The 27,567-nt window shown below is 40.2% G+C and overlaps 1 protein-coding gene across 2 annotated transcripts; it reads left to right on the top strand.

Moving 5' to 3' along the window:
- The first annotated feature begins 55 nt into the window (after window positions 1-55).
- LOC148427861 (E3 ubiquitin-protein ligase MID1-like) lies at window positions 56-27,293 on the top strand. Of its 2 annotated transcripts, none has more exons than XM_088407375.1 (10): window positions 56-184; window positions 12,536-13,329; window positions 18,770-18,865; window positions 21,911-22,018; window positions 23,319-23,467; window positions 23,773-23,900; window positions 24,063-24,206; window positions 24,556-24,717; window positions 24,935-25,142; window positions 25,874-27,293. In XM_088407375.1, the coding sequence occupies exons 2-10, from the start codon at window positions 12,604-12,606 to the stop codon at window positions 26,220-26,222; spliced, it is 2,070 nt and encodes a 689-aa protein (XP_088263501.1). In that variant the 5' UTR covers window positions 56-184; window positions 12,536-12,603; the 3' UTR covers window positions 26,223-27,293. The 2 variants fall into 2 exon arrangements, with proteins under 2 accessions (XP_088263501.1, XP_088263500.1); XM_088407374.1 differs by lacking the exon at window positions 56-184 and adding an exon at window positions 6,271-6,510.
- The last annotated feature ends 274 nt before the right edge of the window (window positions 27,294-27,567 follow it).

The following is a 27,567-nucleotide window of genomic DNA, read 5'->3' as shown; positions in this document are numbered from 1 at the left end:
CGGGAGTGAGTGACGGCATCGCTGTGAACGGCAGATGAACAAGAACAGAACTCAACGTTTGGATTTGTGCAAAAGCTGGATACCTCAGATGCTTCTTTAAGCTTCAACACTATTGCTTCTCAAGGCGAAAGGACTGCGTGTCTTGCTTTCGTTTGTGTTGGTGGACCCTGTGAGGCTCTTGAACGTAAGTGCCCTTTGTTGTCAAAGTCACTTTCATTGTCAGCATTTCTTTTGAGACAATAGGGTGAGGCTCACATACACAATGCACTCTCATTCATGGGTAATATGGAGAGGGCTTTGTTGCAACTTATAATTTGAGCATCACGTTCCAAAGCATGTGCATGCCACAGTGACAGCATTTTGTTTGCTTGTGCATCAAGTGTGATAGACTTTTTTTTAAAGCAATCCAAATTCTCAAAGGCTGCCACCGTTTTTTTTGTTTGTTTTTTTTTTCATAATGGATGCTTCAATTACCCGCATGGCCTCATTTCCAACTTTTATTCTACATGAGCCCACATCTTATAGAGGATTCCAAATTGGGAACGTTTAACATCACGTCCATCCATGACTCTCTTTATTTGAATAAAATTGAGTATATTGGAATTGGCTAAATTTGGCCAAGAAATCAAGAATGTGGTCCATTTCATCCAAGACAGATCTGTAAGAACGGGCAACACATCTGATGTTTATTAAACCTGACATAAACATTGAATAATACAAGAAGTGAATGTACACTGCTATCAATAATGCAAACTTTGCCAAGCTGTATGTGTATGGAGGACATGTTGCTCAGTGTTTGCACTTATGCACTTATTGCACTTATTGCCTAAGCCTGGTGCGCCACTGGTAGCCAATAGTTTTACTTTCACTGGCCAACGAGACATTGAGGTACAGCAATGATAACTAAGATGTTTGTTCCATTTCACACAGCACTTGTGATTGTTAATGTAACGAAATCATTTTACCATTCAAACAATATTTTTGCACTGAAACTCTGTTCATTAAATTCTCATCCTATCTTAAGTTCAAATAAAGTTACGATTTAACCTCCAGTAAAATGCATCAAATAGACCTCCTGAAATGTTTCTCGGGTAGATGCACAATATAAACGACTATTTAAAACTCCTGTGAACTTTTATTTGTAAATTGCTAATTTCGTCTTTGCTCGGAAACACAGGTCTTGCCATATTTGGAGGCCCGCAGGTTTTTTTTAAGCTTTAGGGGCTTTGGCAGCAGTGACTGCCGGTGGCGCCAGTCTTTTTCATACCTTGCCAAAGTCCTCCCCAAAGACGACCGCTCTTGGCTGGAAATTCAAGAGCTTGGCATTCACATTGCGGTCTTTTAAGAAAAGAACTCGGGCTCCTTGCCACCTCAAATCAATCATGGAATAAAATGGAAGGATAGGGTGAATTTGAATTAAAACACAAGCTTTATCTAGGTGATATCTACCATGTATCTCCCCTCTGGGCACTGAACTACATGAATAAGTGCATCGGTTCTATGAGTGACCAGACATGGCACTAATCACCAAGACAAAGGCTGGGGGAAGGAAAGCACTTAGCTCGAAGATAATCTTTGCACTAATCAAGTACCCTTTTCAGTTTCTTTATTGCTGCAGACAATTTGTTGAGACTAGGTGCCAATGCAACACACTGCAAGGCAACACTCATGATAGATTATCTGTGACACAAATGGCATGAATTCCTCTCCAATGAGTCTTCATTAATTCTTTCTTTCTTTTGCATTAACCTATTAAAAAAGCTGTTATGCACTGGCCTAGTGTGCACCCCATCACAACGGCGCTTAAGAGGATAATGATATGGCTCCAATTATTTGTGAGTCTTTTCCAATGCACACATGCAGAACTACAGACTACATCAAACTACTTGGTGAAAATGAAAGTGGGAATTATTAGACTTGGAAAAGATGAAAAATAAAATTGTTGACCAGATCAACATTTTGCCTTGGAGGATCGTGTCTTCTGCAAAGTATGATTTGTTAAATAATTGGAGTGAAATTTCATTGTACAGTATTGTCTTGGGTTATGTTAAAAAGACAGACACAGCCTTCCTTCAAAGGTCACCCTTTCCCGATCCTGGGCAATATTTCAGACGGCAGCACAAACGGAAGCTAAATCAACATAATTGTTCCCCTGTTACTCAGAAAGGCCTTAGCAGTTTAGCAAGGAATTGATTTCCCCCGCAGCTCGGCTTATGTAGGCTTTCTCCTATTAATTGGCTCTGTGATTAGTCAACGCTTGGAGTTTGGGATTTGAGCCCAAGTGGATCGATGTGCAGATTTCACCCCACAACCCCCACGCAGGAAGGCAAGAGCTGAGATTCCAAGAGGTTCTCAGTCAAACACCGGGCAAATAGTATGGTGACAGAAAACCGTTCACACTTGCTTCTACACCTTTAGTGAGTGGAAACTGAACCCATGTTGCCTGCAAATTGACCGGTACATCATCATAGACTCCACATGAGAAAATTGTCACATAAAAAAAACACACATGCACATCTTTTTTCTGTACTTACAAACACAAGATTATTTTCTCTACATTTGCATTTAATCACAGACACGAATCAATTTTAGCAACACATTTGGAATGTCGACGTGAAAATATATTGGGCTCTGTTTTTGTGCTGATGGGCAAGTCTGTCCGCAGGCTACGCAAATGAGCTGGGACTGGGGTCAGACAGAGATTTGGTGGTTTTGTGGACCGACACAGCTTGGAACAGTTAGCCAGAGGCTGTCAGCACCATTTGAACATCAACACAGTCGACTCCCATTGTGCAAGTCAAGCGGCTCCCACTATATCTCCTGACTTGCATGGAAAAGTCCAGACAGTCATTTGGGCAAAAGGTGGGAGGACACCAAAGTTCACTAGGGAGGTGTCTGATTTGCTCAGCCGGAACGTCGATGCGTGACATCAATGCAGTGGAGTCTGCACTCACAAATAGACTTGTATCCGTCTGCCGGCCCCCCACAGATAAATTAAATCAATAAATAAAACCCCAGGACTCCACAACCTCACTCCAACACACACACTAACTCAGCTTGTGAAAAAAAAAAAAAAAATTAAATAACTTCTGCAGAGCGCAGTCCACTCTTTGTTGCCAAAATGTGAAATGCATTGAAGGAGTGGCATTTCTGTTGCCCGGAACACCTAGAAAGGCGCAACGTGGTTTGCCACCTTTTCACACCGAGCGGTAGGCTACAAAAATAAGCTCCGTTTTTGGTGTATAAGCTGGTCATTCCACAAGAGACCTCAATGTCTGAGATGGTCTAATGAATTGCTGTGGCTGCAAAGTATAACACCTCAAGCAGTTGGCCAGATAACCAATAGTGCCTTTCAGACTGCAGGAACCAATTCAAGAAACTCCAGGTGTACCCTAGGCGTTTGTGTATTCCATCCTGCTTACTGGTGCCTATCCCAAATGGCTTCAGGCAGTAGGTGGGGGTCACCCTGAATTGGTTGCCAGCCAATGGCAGGTCACACAGAGACGAACAACCATTCACACACCAAATCATACCTAAGTATTTAGTATGTCCGGGTCTTCCTAAGTGCCACCAAAACAGTAGGGTTTTTGTGTATCTGCATAGAACCATTGAGCAGGGCATGTGCTCACAAATGTTGATTGGTTGGTTGAACCTAGGGGTGTGTTGTTTTATGTAAGCGTTCGCTTTCCTCACCATCAGCAGCCATCATTAAGTGTTTCAACAATCACTTTCGCTACTGTGGTCAGTTTGATAAATTGAAATAACGGAAGGAGGGAAAAATAACTGGTCGGATGATGAGGAACAGGCTCTCTTGAATATTTACGAGGGCAAGGACGACGGATGCCAATTTATTTCAGCTACATGAAATGCTAAGGTGAGCTGGACATCGCCTCGCAAACGTGACGAGTAGTTGACAGTATGTCCACCTTCAGCGAGGGCTACCAAAATTATACAAAAAAAATACACAAACCGGTTCTTTATTTGTCAACCGGGGTAAGTATAGACGACAAGCTTTCACATCATAAAACATTTGCTGAAGTGAGGTGACTGATAGCCAACAAAGTATATCAACCTATGTGTACTTCTTTCTTTTATCATCCTGCTTGTTCGTCCGTTCATTTTTTCTCCTTGCTGGACAGGAGTACTAGTGTAGTCCCCCCCACCCCCACCCCCTCTGCCGACGTATGTCATCAGACTGATTTGAATGAACTACCTCACCCATTGGGTTTCAATGCAAACTCATGAACCGCACTCAAGTTCTTAGAACAGAAAAACATGGTACCAGGAATTATGTGCCATTGCCAGGGAGGTTTGGTTTATTTAACCTATGCTTCACTCCTCCATTGCTAGTTTGATGGATGGATGGATGGATGGATGGATGGATGGATGGATGGATGGATGGATAGATAGATAGATAGATAGATAGATAGATAGATAGATAGATAGATAGATAGATAGATAGATAGATAGATAGATAGATAGATAGATAGATAGATAGATAGATAGATAGATAGATAGATGGCTAGAAGCCTATTGCAGTTGACTTAGGGAAGGACACGGCATTAAGACAGTACAGGTTAGAATACAATATTGGGCACATATAGACCACCAAGCACAATAGACAATTTAGAGTTTTCAAATAACCAAGCATGAAATTCATGTCTAGTCCCTCTCCAATATGAGGCAGAAATTCCAGTCCATCCATGGCCCAGTGGGACCGTCACTTATTCAATTCATAATTAATCACCGTATTACACTGTAGTCAATGTACCACCGCTGAAACGGCTCTCTCTTCATAAAATGTGCATATACTTTGATTAATTTCACTGCTTTCCCTTTCCAACTTCAGTTTATGCTCCTCTCTGATTCATCTAATGGTCAAAGCAAGTACTTAGCTTTTATATCAGGAATCCCTCCATTTTTATGTTACCCTCTCTGTCATGGGGAAAGTTGAGCTCATATTTTGTTCTTTCCAGGCGGGCCCTGGCACATTACCATTGCATTGCAATACCTTCACTGCCCTGCTCAAGCAAGAGCAGGCGCGGTCGAAGAGCCTGACATACTCCTATAATTTATTCATATCCCCACTTTGCACGCCAGGGGGAATAAAACACATTTCAAAGCTGGGTCACTCATCTAAACTGGCTGCATTTGACAGTTATGTTGTGGAACTCACACAGCCCAACCTCAACCGTTTGAGGCACCAAACAACCCGCCCTTCCTATGCGTATCTTCCAGTGCAATAGTTTTCCCGCCTTTCCTTTTAAGTGTCAATCGTGCACAACAAGAAGAATAAAGCCTGTCAATCTCGGCTCTCAGGCCATCAGCCCATCATGGTTCATCTTTGTTAAGGTCTCATAGTGAGACTTTGCTACATTCCACTCATTCCTGGTTGCTTATGAGCAAGACTTCATGCAATTGAGAGCAGATACCTGTTTTCCACTTGTAAAGAGCACAGCACAGTTTCAAAACAGTGATGTTAATAAAATTAAATGATAAACTTCAAAACTGACAAGACTGGCATGATGTGATACAAGAACACCCACAACTGTAGTAAATCAAGTTGTGAATTCACATTAGTGTACAGTATACAAAATCTGGCTGTCATCTAGCGTTCTTGCGGTGTGTTTTGTCTGGAAGTAATCACAGCTCCCCAAGTTTAGGATAGACTTTAAAGTTACTAAAAATGGTGTTTGACTGTTGCTCTTCAGCTCCGTTTTTTCAGCAAAGCACAACCTCATTGTTTCTTTGAGTCAAGTGAATGCTTAACATTTGAATTGCGTTTTGCAGTTTCAGGGGTATTAGTGTGGATGATTAAAGGGCTGACTTGCAACTTGGAGATTAATCTAAGCCTCTTTCCTTTTGGGATATGTGAATAAGGCCTTGTTTTTTTTTTTTGTTTTTTTTTTCATCCCCTAAAACAACTGCACATGCTACATTACAACGAGTGACCTCTTTTTCAGGATATGTCAAACTCTCCAGCATTGGAGTTTAAGTGCTTGGACAGACATTAGAAGAGAGGCGCATGCACATATGAGGTTGCAGAAATGATGTAGTAGTCGGGCATTTACGAGACATATTTGCTTCTGACACATCCGACAGGAACTAGTAAAGCTCTCCCAGCCTCCGCCCTGAGTGGTCAAGTGATTGGCCCATAACGAGGCAGCGCAGCCCACTGGCAGATTTGAATAGGGAAGCTGAGTGGGAGGAGGAGGGTGGAGGCGTTCTCTCTCTCTCCTGCTCCCTTTCTCTCTCTCTCACTCCAGTGTCAGGATGCACTGGCTTGCACAGGCAGGATAGGAAGCATGTCATGAGAGGTGATGACACAGCCACGGCTTCGTGGCCACAGCCTTGCCGACTCCTGTTTTGGCTACTGGCGACTTTTGTTTGTTTTTCTTTGCCCCATCCGTGTCCACCGGAGGAGAGAGAGCTAAAGATAGCAGACATTAAGTTCTTCTGATAGCTTTTTTCACTTTGCCTGCAGATGATGGGAATTTAACCATGTGGAAGGTAAGAAGGCATTTTTTTAAATGTATTTTTTGATTATTTTTGCTGTCTCTCTGGGACTTTGCTCCGCTGTGAGTTTACTCCAGACTGTGTCTTTTGCGGAATTCTGAACATATAGACTAAAATATTGTAACACCTGACAGGAAGTAGAAAGCCGGCGGGAATAAGGTTTTGCTCCCCTAGCTTTCACTCTTTCGGAAACACTTTTGAATAACTTTGAAATAGTTTTCTTTGTACGCTCATATGAATGAGCATTTGTAAGGTCAAAGGTCACACGCGTTGAGTCTTTGCCACTTCAACCCAATGGTGCTTTACGACGGTGAGGTCAGGTCTCAAGTTTTCACACATTACATTCGTTAAAGTAAGCTTCAATGGATCAAGCATTTTGTCCTGGGGAACATTAGTGCTGGGAAAAAAATAAGACCTTGCCATAAAGCACGCAGCTATCCAAAATGTCTCGGTTTTAGTTATGAAGTTTACGGAGGCAATAATGAGTGATGAAATGGGAAGCACAGCTCGGAGCAGCGTGTGCCAGCAGTACTGGAATGATAATGACAGAGCTGCAGCTCTTTAGGTCCAGCCAATGAACACTGCGGGGCCATCTGTGTCATGGACTAAGAAGCAGAAGTTGCTATTTTCACAACAGCAACAGCAAAATAGAACTCTTTATTTTTATATTAAGTTATAAGTGAATGATTTTAGATAGAGCTTGAGGAAATCGGTTTTGTGTCTCTGACCCATTTTTACCAATCAACTAAGTTTTTCATAATGCATGGCGTTGACATCTAATGAATCAAGACAGCGCCTTGATGGATGCTTCGAGGGAAGTCTGAGAATACTGATTTAACACCTTATCTTTTCTTACATTCAAAATGGAAACAGCAGAAAAGAGAAGGTGGACAGGAGCATGGAAAGCAACTCTTGCGTGTTCGCACATGTTTCGTGTGTACTGAGGCATGTGTGTGACAGCTGGACCCCCCTCCCCTCTACTCCCTTCCTCAGGCTCAACCTGCTCAGGTCATGGGGCAACAAGGAAATCAACGGTGTGATACGGACCATGAGATGATGTGAGATGTAATGTGCCTCATACGAGGGAGGGCTTGGGAGTTTTGTGCAATATTTGTCTGTGACCAATATAGCGACATGTTGTTGTTTCTGTTTCCTGTTTCCCACGCATGACATGTTTCGGTGCCATTGTCAAGAGTGTCAAAGCATCCCAGCTGTCAAGACTGGCCCAGAGGCTGCCCTGTAAAACACTCTAGATAAATATAGGCCAAGATAGTATTGTGATGCCGTTTCCTGGACAATTGCGTTCTTATGTTTATATTGTTTTGTTTTGCATTTTTAAAATGATACTTTATTTAGAAGAGAAAATATGAATTTTCCTGTATTGTTATTAACTGTAACGGTGTGTGATTCAATCGAAAAAAAGAGAAAGGCTAAAAAAGAGGGGGGGAATCTTTGCTGATTAATTGAAAATGATTCCTGTTTTAATATATAGATGTGCAAAGAATCACACTGCTTCCATCTGCTGTCCAAGACAGAATAACAAAAGGGGGCAGTGTCATCTTTGTTTTGTTGTTGTTGTTGTTGTTATTTTTAATTTGATTAAGTTTGACAGTTAAGGAACATGCCCTTTTCCCCACAGAACAGCATGGAGACAATTGTGACTGTTTGTAGCTAGCTATGAATTGTATAAAGTGCATATTTATCATTCAAGAGGGAGAACAAGATATAATTGTCATTTCACAGAAAATTGCAATACCAAAATGCGTGAAAATCTGTTGCACAAATGAAAATATGAACAGATTAATATTTCTCAGTACGTTTATGACAAACAAGATATGAAAATAGCGTTTTTCAAGTGAGCAGCTAAATGAGAGTATGGGCAAAGCATGAAACGTTTGCCAGATTGTTAATTTATGTAACTGTCAGCATATCAGGAGCATGATCAATCAAAATTGCAACATACAATTTAGTGCAGAATAGACACAATTTTCATTCACTTACATGTATGTGAGTAATATGTAATATGTGCATTCATTTGCAGTTGGGAAACATTGTTTTGTGTACATTCTGAAGTTTTATGTTGTGTTGAATATGGACCAGTTGATTTATGTTCTGTATGAATATTTGTTCCTGGTTAACGCATTTAATTCATATGCTAGAGCGAGAGAGAGAGAGGGGAGGAGGGGGAGAGAAAGAGAGAGCGAGAGACAGAGAGAGACAGAGAGAGAGGGAACAAGAGAAGTGCATTAGAGCAAGGAGAGTTGTGGTGTGAGGAGGGAGAAGAAGAATAAAAATACCTATCTGGCTGCTTTTCTTGTTGTCAATCTTTGTAGCAGGAAGGCAGCAGAAATATTCATCACAAATTCAGCGTGATTGTGACCCGCAATAGCCATAGGAAAAGCACCTTTTAAGGCTCACACGGTCACCCTAGGACAGTCATACTTCAATCATTAGCAACGGTGAAATGTTGCGTTCAAAGAGTTTGTAAAACGTGACAAGGTTGCGTTGCTTACAATCTTAGTGTCCCTTTGCTTGCTTTATTCAAGGCTCTTTTTAAAGCGGGATGAGATAGCGCACCTTACCTGTCTGTCCGCAACATGTAGATAAACACCTCAATTTATACTACAATGTAGGGTGTAAATCTTTGTTTGTGTATCCCGCCGCTCAAGTTTGTCTTCCAGAACTGTGTGCGGCCATCATGATGTAGTGCACCTCCAACACAGTACCGAAGCCGAGAGCGAGCGGCTCAAGTTCTTTTTATCCATAATATTGATTTTGGACGTTTTAAATAGATTCTTAATCACAGTAAATGAGAATCCCTGTTCTTATGGGAATCCATTTTTGGCACACCCCTAGAAAAAGCATCAAATACAGTATTGATGCTTGCTGCACTCACTCTTGGCAGCTTGCATAATCATGATCATTAGTGATTGTTGTCAACGTTCTTTACGAAAACCCTTGCGAACATTTCACAAACCAGTTCATTTGTCTGCCACTGTGCCATCCAATAACTTTAGAGGTTACAAAGTAGAGTAAATGTCCTGAGGTATCAACATCCATTTATTTCACTGTTTTATGCTGTTCCATAGCCTCAACCGAACTGAAGTAGATCGCATGACATTGCACAAACTAAAAACAAAACAAACAAAAAATGATGCAAACAAAGCCTAAAAGCTAACCTATAACAACATATGCATCTATGTAACGGGTTATATATAGTATATTATTAATTTTACCAAAAGTACTTATGTTATTATTGGGATAAAGAATATGCTTTATTATTTATACCTGTGCATTTAGGAAGTGAGAGCATGTGCGCCAGTTGATGTTTTGGACCCACCGTCCGTCAAAGGACTAAGCTAATATTGCTAATACTGATAACAATATGGATTTTACTTACATGTAGTGCTGATCGGTATTGACAGCTTACCGGTAGTGTTTGGCCATGTCTGGCCAAACTTAAATTGATTTGAATATGATGGTTTCCTAATAATAAATAATTTGTTCTTTTCAGTAACAATATTCAGTATTGACGGACAGTGATGATCAGGAATTGATTCACTGAACACTCAACATAATGTTATGAACAGAATTTCAGCAGTACTATATATAGTCCTATTGTTTGTGCAGGTATCTGATTTAAAGTGGTTGGAAAGTCTTTGTCACGCCCAATCAACTTTTTTGTGGTTGAGGTCTAATGCGAGACGTGGATAACTCACAAACAATGCATCTCCCCATCAGCATCCCTTGCTGTTTCCCATCAACATCATCAACACTAAAACGTGTTCACGTTTCCTTCCCTTATTCCTCTTTATGCCACATCTAATTTTGCAAACATAGTCACATCTAATTTGGATCATTTAAGCAAGACACACACAGAAATACAAATGTGTCACCCTCTATCTTATACTGCACTTGTATACCGCCAAATCCTGTAGCCAAGCACATCCACAAAATGCAACACTGTGATTGGTCACAGTCCATCGTGGGTGGCATCGGATTATGGATCAATTTGGTGTCTGCAATCACACAAAGGCGATGCATGTGTGTGTATATGTGTGTTTTATTAATGTGTGTATCTGTGCACGAGCATCTGCTCACATGTGTGTTTGTGTGTGTGCATATGTGTGTGCGGTTAAAAATCGGACAGTGTCCTGCACTGTTTTACTGAGAGGAATAGGAAGTAGCAAATGAAGGAGAAAGAAAGTAGGATAAGATTTTAGACATCACTTAGCAATGAACCCTGGCACTTTGGCCCAGATTAGGGAGCATGCCTGCACTGCAGAATTTATCACATGCTGCTTCCCACTTTCATGAACATGGAAGAGTACAGCAAAATAGAAGGCTTGGCGTCTCTAATGTGCCCGTAACTTTGTGCTAAAAAAAGACCTAAAGCTGCTTTTGTGGATGGTATTCTGACTTCTTGTATGTCTCATCATGTGCTGATTGAAGTCAATTGGCTAGACACCTTTGGCATTTCTTGCCCAGCTTTTGGGGCTGGTCAAGGACCCCTAAATTAAATCCCTGTACCCTGTAGTTAGTGTTTGTCCTTTTAAGACCTTTTGGGCACCACCAATTTCGATATTTGTGACTTTTTTCACAGCAGTCGTTTTATCCATTAAAACAGCAAGTGATACTGCCATTATCAATGGCATTTGTTATTCTTCTGTTTAATATAGGTTGTTGCAACATTGTTTAATTTGTTATTCAAGAATTTTTTGAGGGGCCACATTATTTCAACGTTCTGAGTTCTTGACAACGCAAATATATAAATGTACTGTATGTGATGAGAAAACGAGCAGTGTAAGGGGGCGGTAATAAAACGTGGTTTAGATTTTACAGAGCATAATTCAAAGAGTCACTGCCACAATACAGCATGTCTCAATGTAACAGAGTATTACTAAAATAATATCGGTGATGAGTACTTCCGATTCAGGCCTTGCTGGTTCCTTTCTACTCTGGTGGTTTACAGCGCATACAGGTTTCCTGTTTGAAAATGCTGAAAAAACGTGAGTGGTAAATAGTGTACGACGCAAAATGTGTATTGTACAGTATCACTGAGTAACGCCACCATGCACTGTATATAGAGTACTATGTGCATGCCAGTAAGATCCTCCAGTAAAAAATAAGATGTTAAGTAGTTCAAAACAATCTCTGGCAAAGGGTGGAATCCTAGTATCTCCATAATCATCTCTTCTCAAGAAAATTTTTGGGGAACAAAATGATGAGGTTTTGGGCCAACACCAAGGAATGAAAATTAATATGTTTTGTACAAAGACGTACATTAGTGGGAACGTAATCATGCATTTTGGAAGGCAGTCATCACTGAAGTTTATTTTAATACTAAACATAGCCAGTTTATGCCCCAAATAAGGTTTTTGGGCATTGCACTGTAATGTTACAATATAGAAGACAACTGATTGCAGCTTTATCTTGGGCCTGAAAGCTGCTGTCTGCCCTCTGGGCCTGTGTTATGCAGCATTCCGAGTGACACATACGCATGCACACTGGGGTCTGATTATGTGCACCAGGTCAGCGGGGATGACCTACTTCTCGGTCGTGCCGCAGCAGCTCACCAAATGGTGGTTGCCCCGCCCTCCCTAAAGTTTGTGCTATTCAGAAATCACAGTTTTCTGACAAATTCAGTAAAATTCGTTTCAATTCCCACAACACCCCGATGACCATTCAACGACGCACTGTGTGGGTTGTCCACTCAAAAAAATCATGTTGCGAATGAAGGGATTCGACTTTTATTTGGATAGCTTTCCTTTCTGCATTAAAAATACATACATATTTTTTCATTTAAGCGCCAAGTCTGTGAATACAGGCATGCCTTTGAGAAAGAAGCGTTGGCAGTAAATCAAGCTTGATTCTGCTGCCCTCAAGAGGCCACCAGGCACCGATGCATGCTTGACCAGTCAAAGTTTCCTTTACTTATTTATGAAGCACCCCGCGCTCCCCCCAAAAGTGTCATATTTATTTGCTTATTTATTTATACTGATTTCTCTCCCGCCCACAGGTATTTGAGCGGCCCCCCTGGATTTTGATGACATTGCACCACACCCCGCTTGGTTTCCCCTGAGCAGGATGGACACTCTAGAGTCAGAGTTGACCTGCCCAATCTGCTTGGAGCTCTTTGAGGACCCACTGTTGCTCCCCTGCGCCCATAGCCTATGTTTTGGGTGCGCTCACCGCATCCTCGTCTCGCACTGCGCCACCAACGAATCGGTTCAAAGTATCAACGCCTTTCAGTGTCCCACGTGCAGACATGTCATTTCCCTGAGCCCTGATCGTGGACTTGAAGGACTCAAGAGAAACGTGACCTTGCAGAACATAATAGACCGAGTTCAGCAGGCCTCATCTTCCGCTGGGCTCCCGCTGCCACTGGCCCTTCCTGCCCCCCAAAGCGGCCCCAACTCGCCCGGAGACGAAGACAACAAGCGGCTGGCCCTGGTCCCCGTCAGCGTCGCCATGTCAAGCCCTGGCACCCCTCCGGAACCGGTCCAGTGCCAGTTCTGTGAGCAGGATCCGCCACAGGAGGCCGTCAAGACGTGTGTGACTTGCGAAGTGTCGTACTGCGAGGAGTGCCTCAGGGCTACGCACCCCAACAAGAAGCCGTTCACTGGCCATCGGCTCATTGAGCCCATGCCTGGCTCTCACCTGCGAGGGCTCCAGTGCTTGGAGCACGAGGAAGAAAGGGTCAACATGTACTGTGTAATTGATGACCAGCTCATCTGCTCCCTCTGCAAACTGGTGGGAAGGCACAGAGACCACCAGGTGGCAGCTCTAAGTGAGCGCTTTGAAAAACTTAGGGTGAGTGTTCCCATTTTTTCAATATCTAATATGATATTTATTTTCATTTTTGAATGAGATGTGGAATCGTTTACATCAGCTCTCCCTCCTTCATTGAACCATGGTGCAGTACCAATCAGAGGTTTGGAGACGCGCTCGAGTTCCGTGGTTCTCAAATTGGGGTATGGGTACCCCTGGGGGTACTCGAGATTTTGAATAAAACAAACAAACTGTCACATTCTGTGTCCCTAATGTCTTTTCCTGCTGCTACTTCACACATCGCGTGCTCTTTTGGTTAATAAACCTTTTTATACATTCAAAGCTGCCTTCAGTGTGTCCCTGGGTTCCCATCCTGTTTCTCCTGACACAAACATGCAAAAAAAAAAATAAAAAATAAAAAAATAAAAACAATTAGTTAATCAGGAAAATATTAGTTAAAGTTCACAAATGTGTATATATATATATATATATATATATATATATATATATATATATATATATATATATATATATATATATATATAGAACTTGTCACCTGCCAGCTCTCGTTACCTGCCAAGTTAATGTTTTATTTTATTTTTTTATTTTTTGGTGAACAGATTTCTACTTTGATTCCAAAAGAAGACACTTTAAGTTGAATATTTTTTCTGTAGACAAATATTTATATTTAATGATTTATTTTTGTGAAGAGATCTCTACTGTAACCCCAAAAGATGATGCTTTATGTTTAATATTTTTCTGTGGACAAATATGTATTCAGAATGACTTCTTTTTGCAAACAGGTCTGATACTTGCAGCCCTACTGCACAATTAATCGAATTTTAACCGTGATCATGATATTGGCTGCCACGATTAACCAAGCTAATCCTCTGGGATATTAACATTACAAAAGCCTGCAACCTGTTAAAAAGAATTGGAATAAATTCGGTTTGAAATAACTGAAAATTACATTTTGGCTGCTAATTGATTAAAATTCGCTTAAAAGTAAAAAACATATTCTTGGTTCTAGGTAGGCTTCATTTTTTTCATCTGTTTTCACTCAGCAAGTAAATTAGCCGTGCTGCCCTGTGTGCCAAGTTCATTATGAGTTTATTATAGATTATTATATTGTTTATTATTATTATTATTTATAAGTACCAATCCTTGAAGCCTTGTTCATATAATGCTTGTGTAAAAAAGGCTATAAATAGACATGTTTGACCAAAAATGATGAATAATCGTAATAATCGTAATCACAATTTCAATATTTACCAAAATGATGGTGATTATTATTTTAGCCATAACCATGCAGTCCTAGGTCTGACACTTTATGTTGAATATTTTTTGTGGTTAAATATTGATTAAATATTAAGTTTATGACTTATTTTTCTGATGGGGGTGTTTAGGCTTAATCAAAAAGTTTAATCATTAAGACATGTTTTAAGTATTTTTTTTCAACCCAAAAATCCTTTGCACTTGTAAAGGGGTATGTAGCTGAAACATTTAACATTTTAACATTTAAACATTTCCCAAATTGTTGATTAATACTTTTTATTATTTCTTAATTCCTGATTGTCAATAACATTATGAGAGTTAGTGATGGAATTATTTATTAGGCAAAAAAAAAGTATTCTCCAGAAATTATTTAAAGTATTCACCATTTGCCAGATAAACAGCTTTGCACATCTTGATACTCTCATGTGATGTGATGTGGATGATGCTTTATGACCTGGAATAACCTTCACTTCACACTTTCGCATTGTTAAGAATTAATAGCTCGGATATCCTGACCTCTTAATGGGTTTTTAGACCATTTGAATTTGCAGGTTTTCAAACATCTGACTGGTACTGTCCATATGTCGCATTAAAAAATTAGAAAATCTCACATCATGTTATAAAACTATTATCACGGTCACAAAACCTGCATGCACAGGTTATTGCCATAGAGTAGACGCAGATTTATTCGTTTTACCTGTCACGATAGGTAACTGTCAATGATACATATAAAGAATACAAACTGATACATTGAAGTAAAAAACCAAGTTACTGATACTGAAGAACTTCACACGGCACGCATATTAAACAATTACGGCGCACTAACAGCAGAATCATTCGTATACCTGACTGTGTCCAGTTGAAGACTGATATTTTTTTGAGTAACAACACTATTTTGGAGCCCATTTAGGAATGACACATTTGGAAACAGCACCATTATTGTGTCTGCCAAAATACTGAAAGCGGTTGTCGGAGAAAACACGCCGAGTGTTTAGTTTGGACAATACATCATAACCAAAGATAAGAGCTGTAGCAGCACTGTTATTGAATTTGCGCTGGATGAGATAGTGACCGTCATATATTTATCCAGTAAAGTGCACACTTAACTACAACCTGCAGAATGCCACATTTTCGACTCCAGCATACCTGAAGGGTATCTAGTCTGGATAATAGCTTGGAAGATTAAGTATACGTTGGTGCATATACAATAGTCTTTATTTACAAACCGACCTTGCCAGATACTTGCTTGATATATAAATCAGAGTGTTTTCCATCATTTTTGAAGGCCAGTGTTAACGAGGATGCTTTTGACAATGTTATCTGTAGGTAACATTTTTCGAAGAGCCAAATGCAAACGACTTTCCAATAGATTTTTCTTGTGTACATAGTCCCTTGTTTTAAATAAGCACTAAATACCCTTGTTAATGCTCAAGTGTTTCGAAATACTGTAAATTATGAAACAATATATGCGGCTTTGCCACCTGTAGTTATCAGATCAGAGGGCACCTTTTCTGGAAATACACAATGGGCTATAAAATAGTCAAAAGAGCAAACGTGCGATTTGTCATGGCATAGCTTCAAAACATTTCACATAAACAATCAGATTTTTGTTTCCTAAGGGCATTTCCGTGAGATATTTGGGGCCCGCCCTAATGAGTTATATTCCATTTGCCAACATTTCTATGAGAGGCTTGAAATGTCGTATTGAAATAAATTTCTCTTATTTTCATGAATAGCCAAATGAGTTTAGAGCAGTAATTTAACCCCTCCCAGAATAAGTCATTTTCACAAATGAATGAGCAGGTGAGATTCCATATTAGCTCTGGAATTATTAGGCAATCGGCATCATCACAAAGACGTGCTGGTGTGAACAGTCATGCATATTGGGCCATTATGAGCGTGCGTTCGGAAACTCTTAATTTACGGAGAGCCATGTCTGTTTTCAATTGGGGTGCAGGTTAATGAGCGCCAATCACCTCCCTTTTATATTGGCTTAACTGAGCATGGCATACTGTACAATTATATATAATGTGTTGCTGTCATTTTTGGAGATTGCATGCGTGGTTTTGGAAAGGAGAGAATTGGGATTCCAAGAGCTCATTCAAAATCCAGCTTGCACAGTAACAAAGCTAAGTTTTCACTGACATTGTCTGAGATATTCATTTCACAGCACACGCCGCTGGTTGGGTTTAACAGTGGTATGTATTATAAGCAACAGAGATTATTTGGAGGTCAAAATACCATCCGCTCATTCAATCACCAAACTATAGCAAAGCGTTGCTCCAAAAGGTTGAACCTTGAAAATGTATCACCTGACCATATAGATTTATATTTACAGCAAAACTGAATGGGAAAGTCTAGACACTACACATTAATTTATGCTCAACTCGATGAGACACATCCTAAAGGCCTGTCACATGTCAGCAAACTTATATAATTAAAACTCAAAGATGTCCTTTAATTCAGATCTTTTCCCCTTCTTTTTGGACTCTGAAAAATTACCCCTAAAAAAAGTGACCTATTTCCTGGCTCTTACTTTTTGATGCGATGTGCTGTGAATTTGAGATGTTGTAACATTTTTTCGTTGTTACTCTTCACACGCGTGCATGCACACTCACTCACACACACACACACACACGCACGCACACACGCGCACACGCACACACACACACACACACGCGCACACACACACACACACAGGCACACACACGCACACACGCACGCGCACACACAAAGAAAGAATACTAGATAACTAGAATAGTTTCCTTTTCTGTGAAGGTCTGATAAGAGCCATAGGGGTTATTGTCAGAATAACCATCCATTTTCTGAGATAAAATTACCCACAGGCACTAGGAGGAAAAAAAAATAGATTTCAGTCCCGGATGGTGGGTGAGAAAGAAAAAGCTTCAAGATGAAAAATAAAACAAAAAAGAAAAAGAAAACAAGAGTTGGTGTGTGACTACATTGGTTCCAGGTGTCAAGCATTGTTGCGTTTTGCAAACCCGTTTGCTTTCATCGGCTGCCCTTTAGTATTGCCCACATCATATGGCCAGCTGACATTGTTATCTTAGAAGTATCATTCATGTGATTTAGCATTTTTTTTTAATGCACTTGTGCATTAACATGTGCAAAGCTGAAAAGTAACCAGGTATGAGTATAACCTCCATTTCCCTCCATGTCCATCAACACTCAGGCACATGCAATAGACACAGTGATAAGGCAATATGTAAGTATGTCATAAGCTTCCAGGAAGAGATTTGTGCTGCCTTTGCTTTTGTGTGCCAGCATCGTATTAAGGCCATCCTTTAAGCTCCCTGTGGCACAATGATCACCCAAACACAAACAATAGAAACCCTGGATTAAAATTATCTACGTACTTAAAATAGGGGAAAACACCAGGAATGTTGTATCATTAAAAAAAAAAAAGACAGTTTATGCATGCACTTAACTGCATTGGGGTAGCGTGCCTCCACATGTTGCAATTTCAGAAAGGCACCACAGTAACATTCATGTTGGATCAATTCAAGGAGAGAAAACGAGTTGTGCATGGGACAGACACAGCATCACATCAGCTTAAGCTTAGCATGCTCGATTTGGCAATTGGGCGAAGCTCTTGGAAGTAAAGGAGATTGCTTGTACCTATGCTGACCACAAGAAGGGAGATGGTCTCAAAAAAAGAAAGAAGTAGTAGAGAGGAGGACAGCGCTGATGTGCTGTCACCTGTTTGCCGGTTTGTTAGCCGCAAGCGCCGCATGCTCTCATAGGATGGCAAAAAAAGCTTTTGATGCCTAATTTGCCGCTTGGCCGGGTTCGCGCATGACTTTACGCTCAGCGGAGTGGCTGTCCCACTCACGTCTTCGACTTGCGCAGGACTGTGACTAAGGCTTGCACGGGACAAGATGAGGAGGCAGTGCCGGGATGAGGGTTACCACCATTGTGCAGAGGTATGGGAATATAGAGGGATATTACAACAACATTTTATACAAACTCGCTTAGGAAGAGAAAATATCACTCCATCATTTAATGGTATCTTCTTTTTGTTTTGTGAAGAACAAGCGCCTGAGGTTTTCTCAAACTTACTTGGTCGGTGGAAACCCAAAAGGGGATCTGCTTTCATTTGAGGCTTTGCTGTTTTTGTAGAAGGGATTTCTGCTCATTCGTGTTAACTCGATGTTTTCTTTTGTTTTGTTTTGTTTTCTCTCATCAGCAAGCCTTGGATTCTAACTTGAGTAATCTGATCAAGAGGAACGGCGAGCTGGAGTCACTAATGGGGAAACTGATTCAGACTTGTCAACATGTGGAGGTGAGCGATGTGAGACTTAACATCGTCAGTGATGCACAATATACAGTTCGATTCACTTGGGATGATTTATTGAAATGTTGGAAGACAGTCACGTGTCTTCTTATTGTGCATGACATTAAATGAGGATCTCTTGGGTTCGCAACCTTTTACTTTACTCGGACCAAGAATATCAATGATACTATAGAAATTGATGATGCATTATAGCTTCATTGCACTGAATGTAAAATCAGATGTATTTTTAAAATGTCATCCCTAAATCGTTCAGAACACATAGGATGTACATATGGATGGTTTCTGGGGGTGCTCAATTCATTTCTTGGTATTTGGACAAACACAAATGTAAAGTTAAGTCATTGTTTATTGTGTATCTTATTATGACGGTGCAATCATTTTTTTTCAATGTTCATTTTTTTTCAATGTTCAGGCATCGGGTGAGTTGTTCATTCTTCACATGCATACAAAACTAAGGGTGGTGTAGTCAGTAGTTTTTGTAGGCGGCTTCATTTCAAGGCTGAACTGACATCAGACGCACAAGAGATCAAGCTTTTATAAAAAGCTATGCCTGTGGGTTAAAACTGCAGCAGCACCTCTTTGGAGTTAATGGAGAGCGGCATCTTTGCATGAAACGGCTTTAAAAAAAGGGTCTTGCCCTTCATCAAGATGCTCTAATGCCACGCAGTGTGTTGTTTGTGAAGACAGCGTTCTGAAGCGAGTTTTGATGATGCAGGAATTTGAAATATGCCTCCCCCAAAAATGAAAAACAGCCATGAATAAATGATGCGCAAAACAAGGGGTGAAAAGCACTTGTCCCACTTCCAAGCGCCCCTGTGCATTATGGTTCACACACTCCAGCCTCCTAAAATAGCTTGAGGAGAGTCCACGTGAATTGTGTTGTGCTTTGATGTGAGTAGGAAACGATATGCCGAGTTACACAAGAAATTCACTGCACTGACAGTCCCTCCAGCAGCTTTGTTCGTATTTCTTATTGGCTTTATTACTCAGCTCAGTTCATCTGCATTGGAAAATAGCTGAACGCTCTCCAGCCTTTTTCACTGTTTAAATGAATCAGCGGCCCATGTTATTCTGTCATACGGTCCAGTAGGCTTTGCCAACGGTCGTTAAATACTCCACTTCTGTGCGTTGCTCTGCTTATCAACTCCATTTCTATGGGACTATTTCCGTTCAAATGTATAGCAGTTTTAAGAACGCGTTTCAAAATTGCAAAGCTCGACACTGCCATGGCAACAATCCCAATCAAGGATCAGACGGATGAGCAATCATCTGTAATCATCCCACAATCCTAAACCTCATCAAAATGACAGTTCAAGTAGGACAGGCTATATTCACATGTAGGCCTACCTGTTATATAACGGTAACCATTACTCTAACAATAAATGAGCAAGACATTAGCAAGCTATTGTGCTACAAAAGCACGCATACTTTGGTTGAAGTGACGCATCACGTAGCAACAGCCTTGCTCTATGACGTTGCTTCGAAATGACATTCGAAGGTGATTTTCCGGCTTAGTTTTTTGTCAATGCCGAAACTTGTGCTATCAAAGCAGAAAATGCATTCTTGATTGTTGTTTGTTTGTTTTTGTGAATTCCACAAACACGCAATGAGGCAACACTTTGCTTGGCTGCTGGACCGACGTTGAATCAATTTCTTGTTTATGCCTATGGTTATGATGGTAAAAGCTCTCAGTTGCCGGAAATGCATTGCATGGTACAATATATTTAATGAATGAATTATTGTAAAATCTCGTCAGATACATGTGTTTGTTGAATCTCTATTTATGTTGATTTATGTTGCACTCAGTTCTAAAAACAGTCGGGTTGAAAAAGATACAATTATGGGTTTAAAAAGAACCGACCCAATATTTGGGTCAATTTCATCCAACTTTCTGTTTTATTTTGCTGAAAAATGAATAAATGGGTTGCTGTTTTGTACAGGTCTATCTAAAAAATTGAATTGTTTTGTAAAAAACACAACCCAGAAAGTTGGGTCAAATTGATCCAAATATTGTTAGTCCTTTTTTGACCCTAAATTGGGTTATTTTTGACCCAACTGTTTTTAGAGTGTATGTTTTTATTTTGTTTCAACTACGGTTTTCTGTTTTCTGTAATAATCAGTGCCTTTCTTTCATTGTAAATGTATGATGTTCTCTGTGAGTTTTTGTATTTTATTTTTTTTAATTTTTCACCTGAAGGCCTCTGGGACCCTGTGCCGATGAAGGGATACAAATCAATATGACTTGACTTGACATCCAGGTCATGTCCTTCTAAGCATTAGTATAACCCCAGAGACATTGTATTTAATGGAATGATAGGATTGATAGGAATACAATTCATTAAGAATACGCAACTTCAGCCAACTATCCATGGCATTCAGCTCCTGAATGTAAAACAGTCACAAGAGGGTGTGCCATGGTATCGGTGAGCCATCTTGAGTACCCAAAACTCTCAGCTCAATACTTTACCCGATCTTGGTACTGACCCATCCATATACTGCACTGCTTCACATAGCCAACTGGATTAGTTTTAGCTTGTTAAAAAAAATCAAAGATGAAGAATGTCAAAGTAGCCCTCATATCTTTTTTTTTCCCCCTTATATGGCTCCCCAGACCAAAAGTCTGGACCCCCCTGGTCTTTGTAGAATTTATTTACGGTGAAACTTAATCAAGAAAATATTCAGTTTTTAGTCTTAACATCATAGTTCTGATGACACTGCTACTTTTTGAGATTATAACTGAGCAGAGATCCACAGCCTCATTAAAATTGAAAACAGAGTTAACAGACTTAACATTTTTGGTTCATCTTGAGATTTCAAGTACACACGGTATTTTTTTTTTGGAAGGGGGGGGTCGGTGCAATAACTCAGTTTTGAGAGCTATCAAAACATTTTTTATTGTGCTCGTACTTTGCAGATGTGTAAACATGTTACTTATTTTAGGGTAAACAAGGCACAAAACGATTTCCACGGTCTACTCAGCGAGGTCAAATAACTACAGTACTTGGAAGTGTCTCATTGTGACTTCCCTGGCAGGTGAATGCATCCCGCCAGGAGGGCAAGCTCTTGGATGAGTGTGACACTCTGATCGACATCATCCAGCAGAGGAGACAGATAATTGGCAACAAGATTAAGGAGGGAAAGGTAAGGAGATTTGACTGTGGATAAGTATTGGTTGTTGACGCTTGTGGCTCTTAGGCCTGGTTTTACGTTTTCTCATCCCTTGACCTATTTATTTGCGGCAAGGCATCCAAACAGAATGGCTGCCTCAAAATAGGTCCTTCTGCAACCTTGTATCGAGCACTGTAAACCTTTCATTTTGAAACTAATAAGACTTTCATGATATACCGAATCATTTTGACATGTAGGATAGCAATAAAGAAACAACCTTTTTCCATCAACACTTTTGTATTTGATGAATCACCAGGCACGATCAATCAGATTTAAAAAGGTCTGCAGTGTTTAAAGGACTTGGCACAGTATCAGATTTGAGCAGCGATTTCAATGTTTATACCAAACTGCTGACCTCAATTCTTTGCGACCTCAATCTGTCTCTTCGAATCTCTGTTTGGGGCAGAGAGTGTTATTAGTAGTTATTTAAAGGACATATTTTTATACCAGACATTCACCGACCAGTCTAGAAGGGAGAATATTGTTTCATCTTTCACAGTCAAGCACGTCAAGAGAGATGACTTGAACAAACTGAATAATTGTACAGAACAGCACATTGTCTCTCATGAAGCACTGCCACGTTGTTTATGATTGTAGGGTACGTGTACAAAATTCATCGGCTCATTTGAAACGAGGCGTATGTTCTGTAGAGTACTGCATGTAGAGAATACATAAACGTTCCTAGTGACGATATGCTTTCTTCTTGCATATTGACTATATGACCACTTCCAGCATCTGATCATACCATGTGGAAAGTATGACACATTGCTATAAAACATCTGCCTTTATATAGGTAATTCCGCCCGGTTATGTGTGATAGCATCAAAAAAGGTCTGGTTTAACAACATGCTAAGCATTGTGGTCGGAATCTCTACTGGTGCACTGCATCATAGAGAGCTGTTTGAAAATAATGGCCAAACAACAGGGTCAGAATAATAGAAACATCTGCCGCCATGTATAAATGATAAAAATATAGTAAATATCAGTCTGCCATACCTTAGAATAAGGTTGTTGCTAAATATTCCACGCAGGTAACAAACTGTTCCTCACAGTAACTCCTCACAGTTAGAACAAAATGTTAGAAAATAACAAAGAGATACAACGATTGCGACTGATTACACTGATATCAGGAGAGCGAAAATGGTCAGATATAATTAGAGTTCAGGTGCTTTTAAAAATCAATATACTGTACAATAATGTGCTCTGCTGCCACCTGTAATGTCTATCTCTTACCCAGCATTTTTTTGTTTTGTTTTTTTTCATTTACACCCAGGCGCAAAGGCTGCGCAAGCTGGCCCAGCAAATCTCCAACTGCCAGCAGTGTATTGAGAGATCATCTATTCTAATCACACAAGCAGACCAGACACTGAAAGAGAGCGACCATGCTCGCTTTCTGCAGACTGCTAAGAGCATCAATGAGAGGTCGGGCCACCACGCGCATCGGTCCGCTCCCGTTGAACACTAAAAACTTAGAAGAGTACAAAGAGATACAATAAAGGGTCCATTTGAAAACTTTGATTCCCCACACAGGGATTACATTTACAATTAAATCAAATCTTACCCCGCATGTCGACTTAAGCTTCACGTAAGCCGCTCAATTGATTTTTGGCAAGCAAACGCCCATTGCGAACATGTAGCACCCTCAGCTTGTTTTTCCTGAATGGTAAATGCACATTATTTATTAATAGAGTTGATTTACATCCAGTATTTGGTTCGTGTCGTTTTAGGGTTTCCATGGCAACCGCATCAACCCAAGTGCTCATTCCTGAGATACACCTGACAGACACGTTTGACAATTTTGCCCTGGACTTCACCCGAGAGAAGAAACTGCTGGAAAATCTCGATTATCTCACTGGTAAACAGTAAACTTGATTTATTCACTTGAAGAAGCTCAAATCCAATTTGCGGTACGGTTTAATGAGCCTTAAATCTTCAATCCATAAGGTCGCTATTAACTGTAGGCATTATGGATCATCGCCAAGTCCAACAAAGAAATTTTTCTTTCTCGCCTCTACAGCACCGTCTGCTCCGTGTATTAGGGAAGAGCTGTGCACAGCGTCCTACGACACTATCTCAGTACACTGGACATCTGACGACGAATTCACAGTCGTGTCGTACGAGCTCCAATATGCCATCTTCACAGGACAATCTAACATTGCTAGTAAGTTCTGTGTGTGGAAATGGAAAAAAAAAAACCCGCCTTAGCAGCAAACGCCACTTCAAATGCACTGTTGGGCAAGTTACTTCAAAACTGTAATTCATGATTTATTACTCATTACTTTGCGCTCATTTGTAACAAGTGCAACATTGCTATTTTTCTGTGCGTAATATTATATTACCGCGTTACAGCAAAAAGTCATTCATCACAGTAATTACACTACTTTTGTAATGCATTACTCCCAACACTGTCCATTTTCATTCATAGACTTGAACCAAAACAATGGGCCTTATTCAAATGTGTCAAATGTGTCACTTCACGTGGCTTAATTTTTTCAAATCTTTCCTCTGAGGTCTGTGCAATTCATTGGAGAGCTGGATGATCGTACCAAACATTAAACAGAACCACTACACAGTGCACGGTCTGCAGAGTGGCACCAAGTATATCTTTGTTGTTAAGGCAATAAATCAAGCGGGGAGTCGAAGCAGTGAACCGGGGACTCTGAAAACTAACAGTAAGTTGCCGACTAACACGGGCTCACCTTTAATGAAACCTGATATGTGATCCATTCCGATCATTATTTTCATTTTCTCCAATTAGCTATTGATGAATTAATTTCTTTTCTCCTTTGCGAAACTGAAATTGAATTAACTGAGAATAAATTTGCGCGAGGGATCTTGCCTGCTACAAACCCCGATTGGATTCATCATTCTACCCCTTCTCCCTGGCAGGCCAGCCCTTCAAGCTGGACCCCAAATCTGCTCACAAGAAACTGAAAGTGTCACACGACAACTTGACAGTTGAACGCGATGAGAGCACATCTAAAAAAGGTCACAGCCAGGAACGCTTCTCCAGCCAGAACAGCTACGGCGTGGTGGGGAACGTTTACATTGATAGCGGCCGGCATTACTGGGAGGCCATGATTGGGGGAAGCACATGGTGAGGGTTTTCTTTTTTAGCTATGTGTGTACAAAATTGTGGGACTGCTTTTTGGAAACCTTGCAAACATGTTTGAACAGTTTTGTTTGCTAAGTGCAAAAAAAAAAAAAGTATTATTACTGCCGTTCCAATGACATGGAGTATTGACCAGTGCATACATTATCAAAACAAATGCTTTTTTTTTTTTTTTAAGCATTTAGCCTATATTATAGCCATAGGTGTCAAAAATAGTGGTTGTTTCCTAGTATTTTTGTATGGGTTTATGATAATATCCATGTGGTATTTTTCCTGTGATTTTTACTTATTTATTCATTAAAGATAATGGCATAACGTAGGCCACATAGAAATAAAATGTAGCTTTTTCTACTTACCCATGGCATTATGGGAAAACATCTGTTTCTAACATTAAGCCCACAAATATTTTCCAACAGATTTGCTATTGTGTTCAAGCTTTTTCAAATACTGTACGTTCAAATGACTTTGTCAGTCAAAAATGTTTGTCACATTGATGGGTCGGTCCACAATTCCTTTCATTTGCATGATAATTGTTTTTTCTGTAGTCATGGAGGACACTGACCCATTACTTAGTCAAGTCAAACTCATGACAAACACACTTGCAATGAAAAGATAGCTCCACCCAGGAAGAAAATTAGTCACATCGCCAGGAACCAAGTTCTTTTCTTTTGTTTTTTTTTCTTGGTCACAGCCTAACAACCCTCGCCTCTTCTCAGGTACGCCGTGGGTATAGCATACAAGTCAACGCCTAAGCACGAGTGGATTGGCAAGAACTCCTCCTCATGGGTGCTCTGCCGCTGCAACAACTCCTGGGTGGTTCGCCACAACAGTAAAGAGCTGACCATTGAACCTTCGCCACATCTGCGCCGAGTTGGCATCCTCTTGGACTACGACGCTGGCCACCTGACCTTCTACGACGCCGTGGGCTCGCAGCATCTGCACACCTTCCACGTCTCCTTCGTTCAACCCGTGTGCCCCGTTTTCAACGTGTGGAACAAGTGTCTGACAATCCTCTCAGGTCTTCCCATCCCCGACCACCTAGAAGGGTTAGAGCCTCAAGAGTAAACACCAGCGCACATACGCAGACAACACTTGACCTTTCCTATTACTTCCCCAAAAGTTAGTATGTCAGCATTGATATCGTACTGTCTGTTGTAGGAATTCTAACCTGGGTGGAGGGTCAGCTAGAAACATTCAATAAAGATTACTCAGGCACACAAGTTTACAGATGTCGCACACCAGGGAAAATGACATTATTTTGTTTGTACTTGCTGTCAATTGCTACATGGCATCTAAGAAATGAAGCATTACCACTACATGACAGAAAAAAAAGTAGATGATGCTATCCCTTCAGATGTCGTCAAAGTAAAATCTCTCAAGGCAGGAAAAGGTTTTGGAAAAAGATGGGATTCTGTAAAACAACAGCCACAAAAATCAATCAATGTTTTACTCTTTTATTTGGTGCTTTGGACATGGACTTGGGGGTATTGTATTAGGAAAAAAAATATATTTATATTGCCAGCAGGGATAATTCCTGTCGGTATGGTGAAATGGGCTTTTTATCCTTGAAGTTTTTGAAAACCAAGCTGCTGTTAAAGAGTTATTTTCAAAATACTGCACACAACTTTATAGTCCTATTTTCACACAACATTGCAAACTGTGTTTGCTGGCACCAAAAGAAAAGATCGAAAGCATTCCTTTTAATCAACAATGACCATCAGATTCAACGCCAAATGTATCTGCAATTGCTGTCCTTCTTTGCAACTGTGTTTGCAACCATCTTAGGAAAAAATAAAATCCTTTCAATATCAAATAAAATCATGCTTTACATCTCGGGAAAATAGATTTTAAACATGACAGAGAATAGAGCCACTTGAGATTTGAAAAAAATCTTAATTTTTTTTTGCAGTGACCAACTGTAGCATCTCATTGTGAATTTTAATATTTGGTTATCTCTGACAGTGCTATTTTGTTGTGAAACCCGGTCCATCCAAACGTGTGAATTCTGTTTCCATATGATGTTATTTGCACCAGTGCTCTGACGTTTTTCTGCCTGCATGAACATTGGTGGAAAATGAGTGTGGTCTCACTTGTATCTTCAAAATGGTCAAAAATAAAGAATATTTTGCACATGGAGCATGACTACTTAATTTTGCTCAGTGAAGTTTGATCTTGGCTGCCAAGATTTGCCAAAACCAAAACCAACTCCTGCCATAAAGAGTGAGAGCATAAATATATGCGTGTAATGACTGTATTACCAATCAAAATCCTGCATTTTCTTTTTGCATTTAAATTTTAGGTCAACCCTCCAAATAAATCCGTTCATCAGATATTAGTTCTTTCAGATGACTCTTTGTCTGGTCACATTTTTAATTAATATAGACAAAAAACATATTTTTATTTTTTTTGG

This window comes from Hippichthys cyanospilos, chromosome 2, assembly GCF_059441005.1.
Source record: "Hippichthys cyanospilos isolate Australia breed blue-spotted pipefish chromosome 2, RoL_Hcya_1.0, whole genome shotgun sequence".
NCBI classification, from domain to species: Eukaryota; Metazoa; Chordata; class Actinopteri; order Syngnathiformes; family Syngnathidae; genus Hippichthys; species Hippichthys cyanospilos.
Note: the sequence above shows the minus strand (reverse complement) of the source record. Positions and strands in the feature narration are given on the sequence as shown.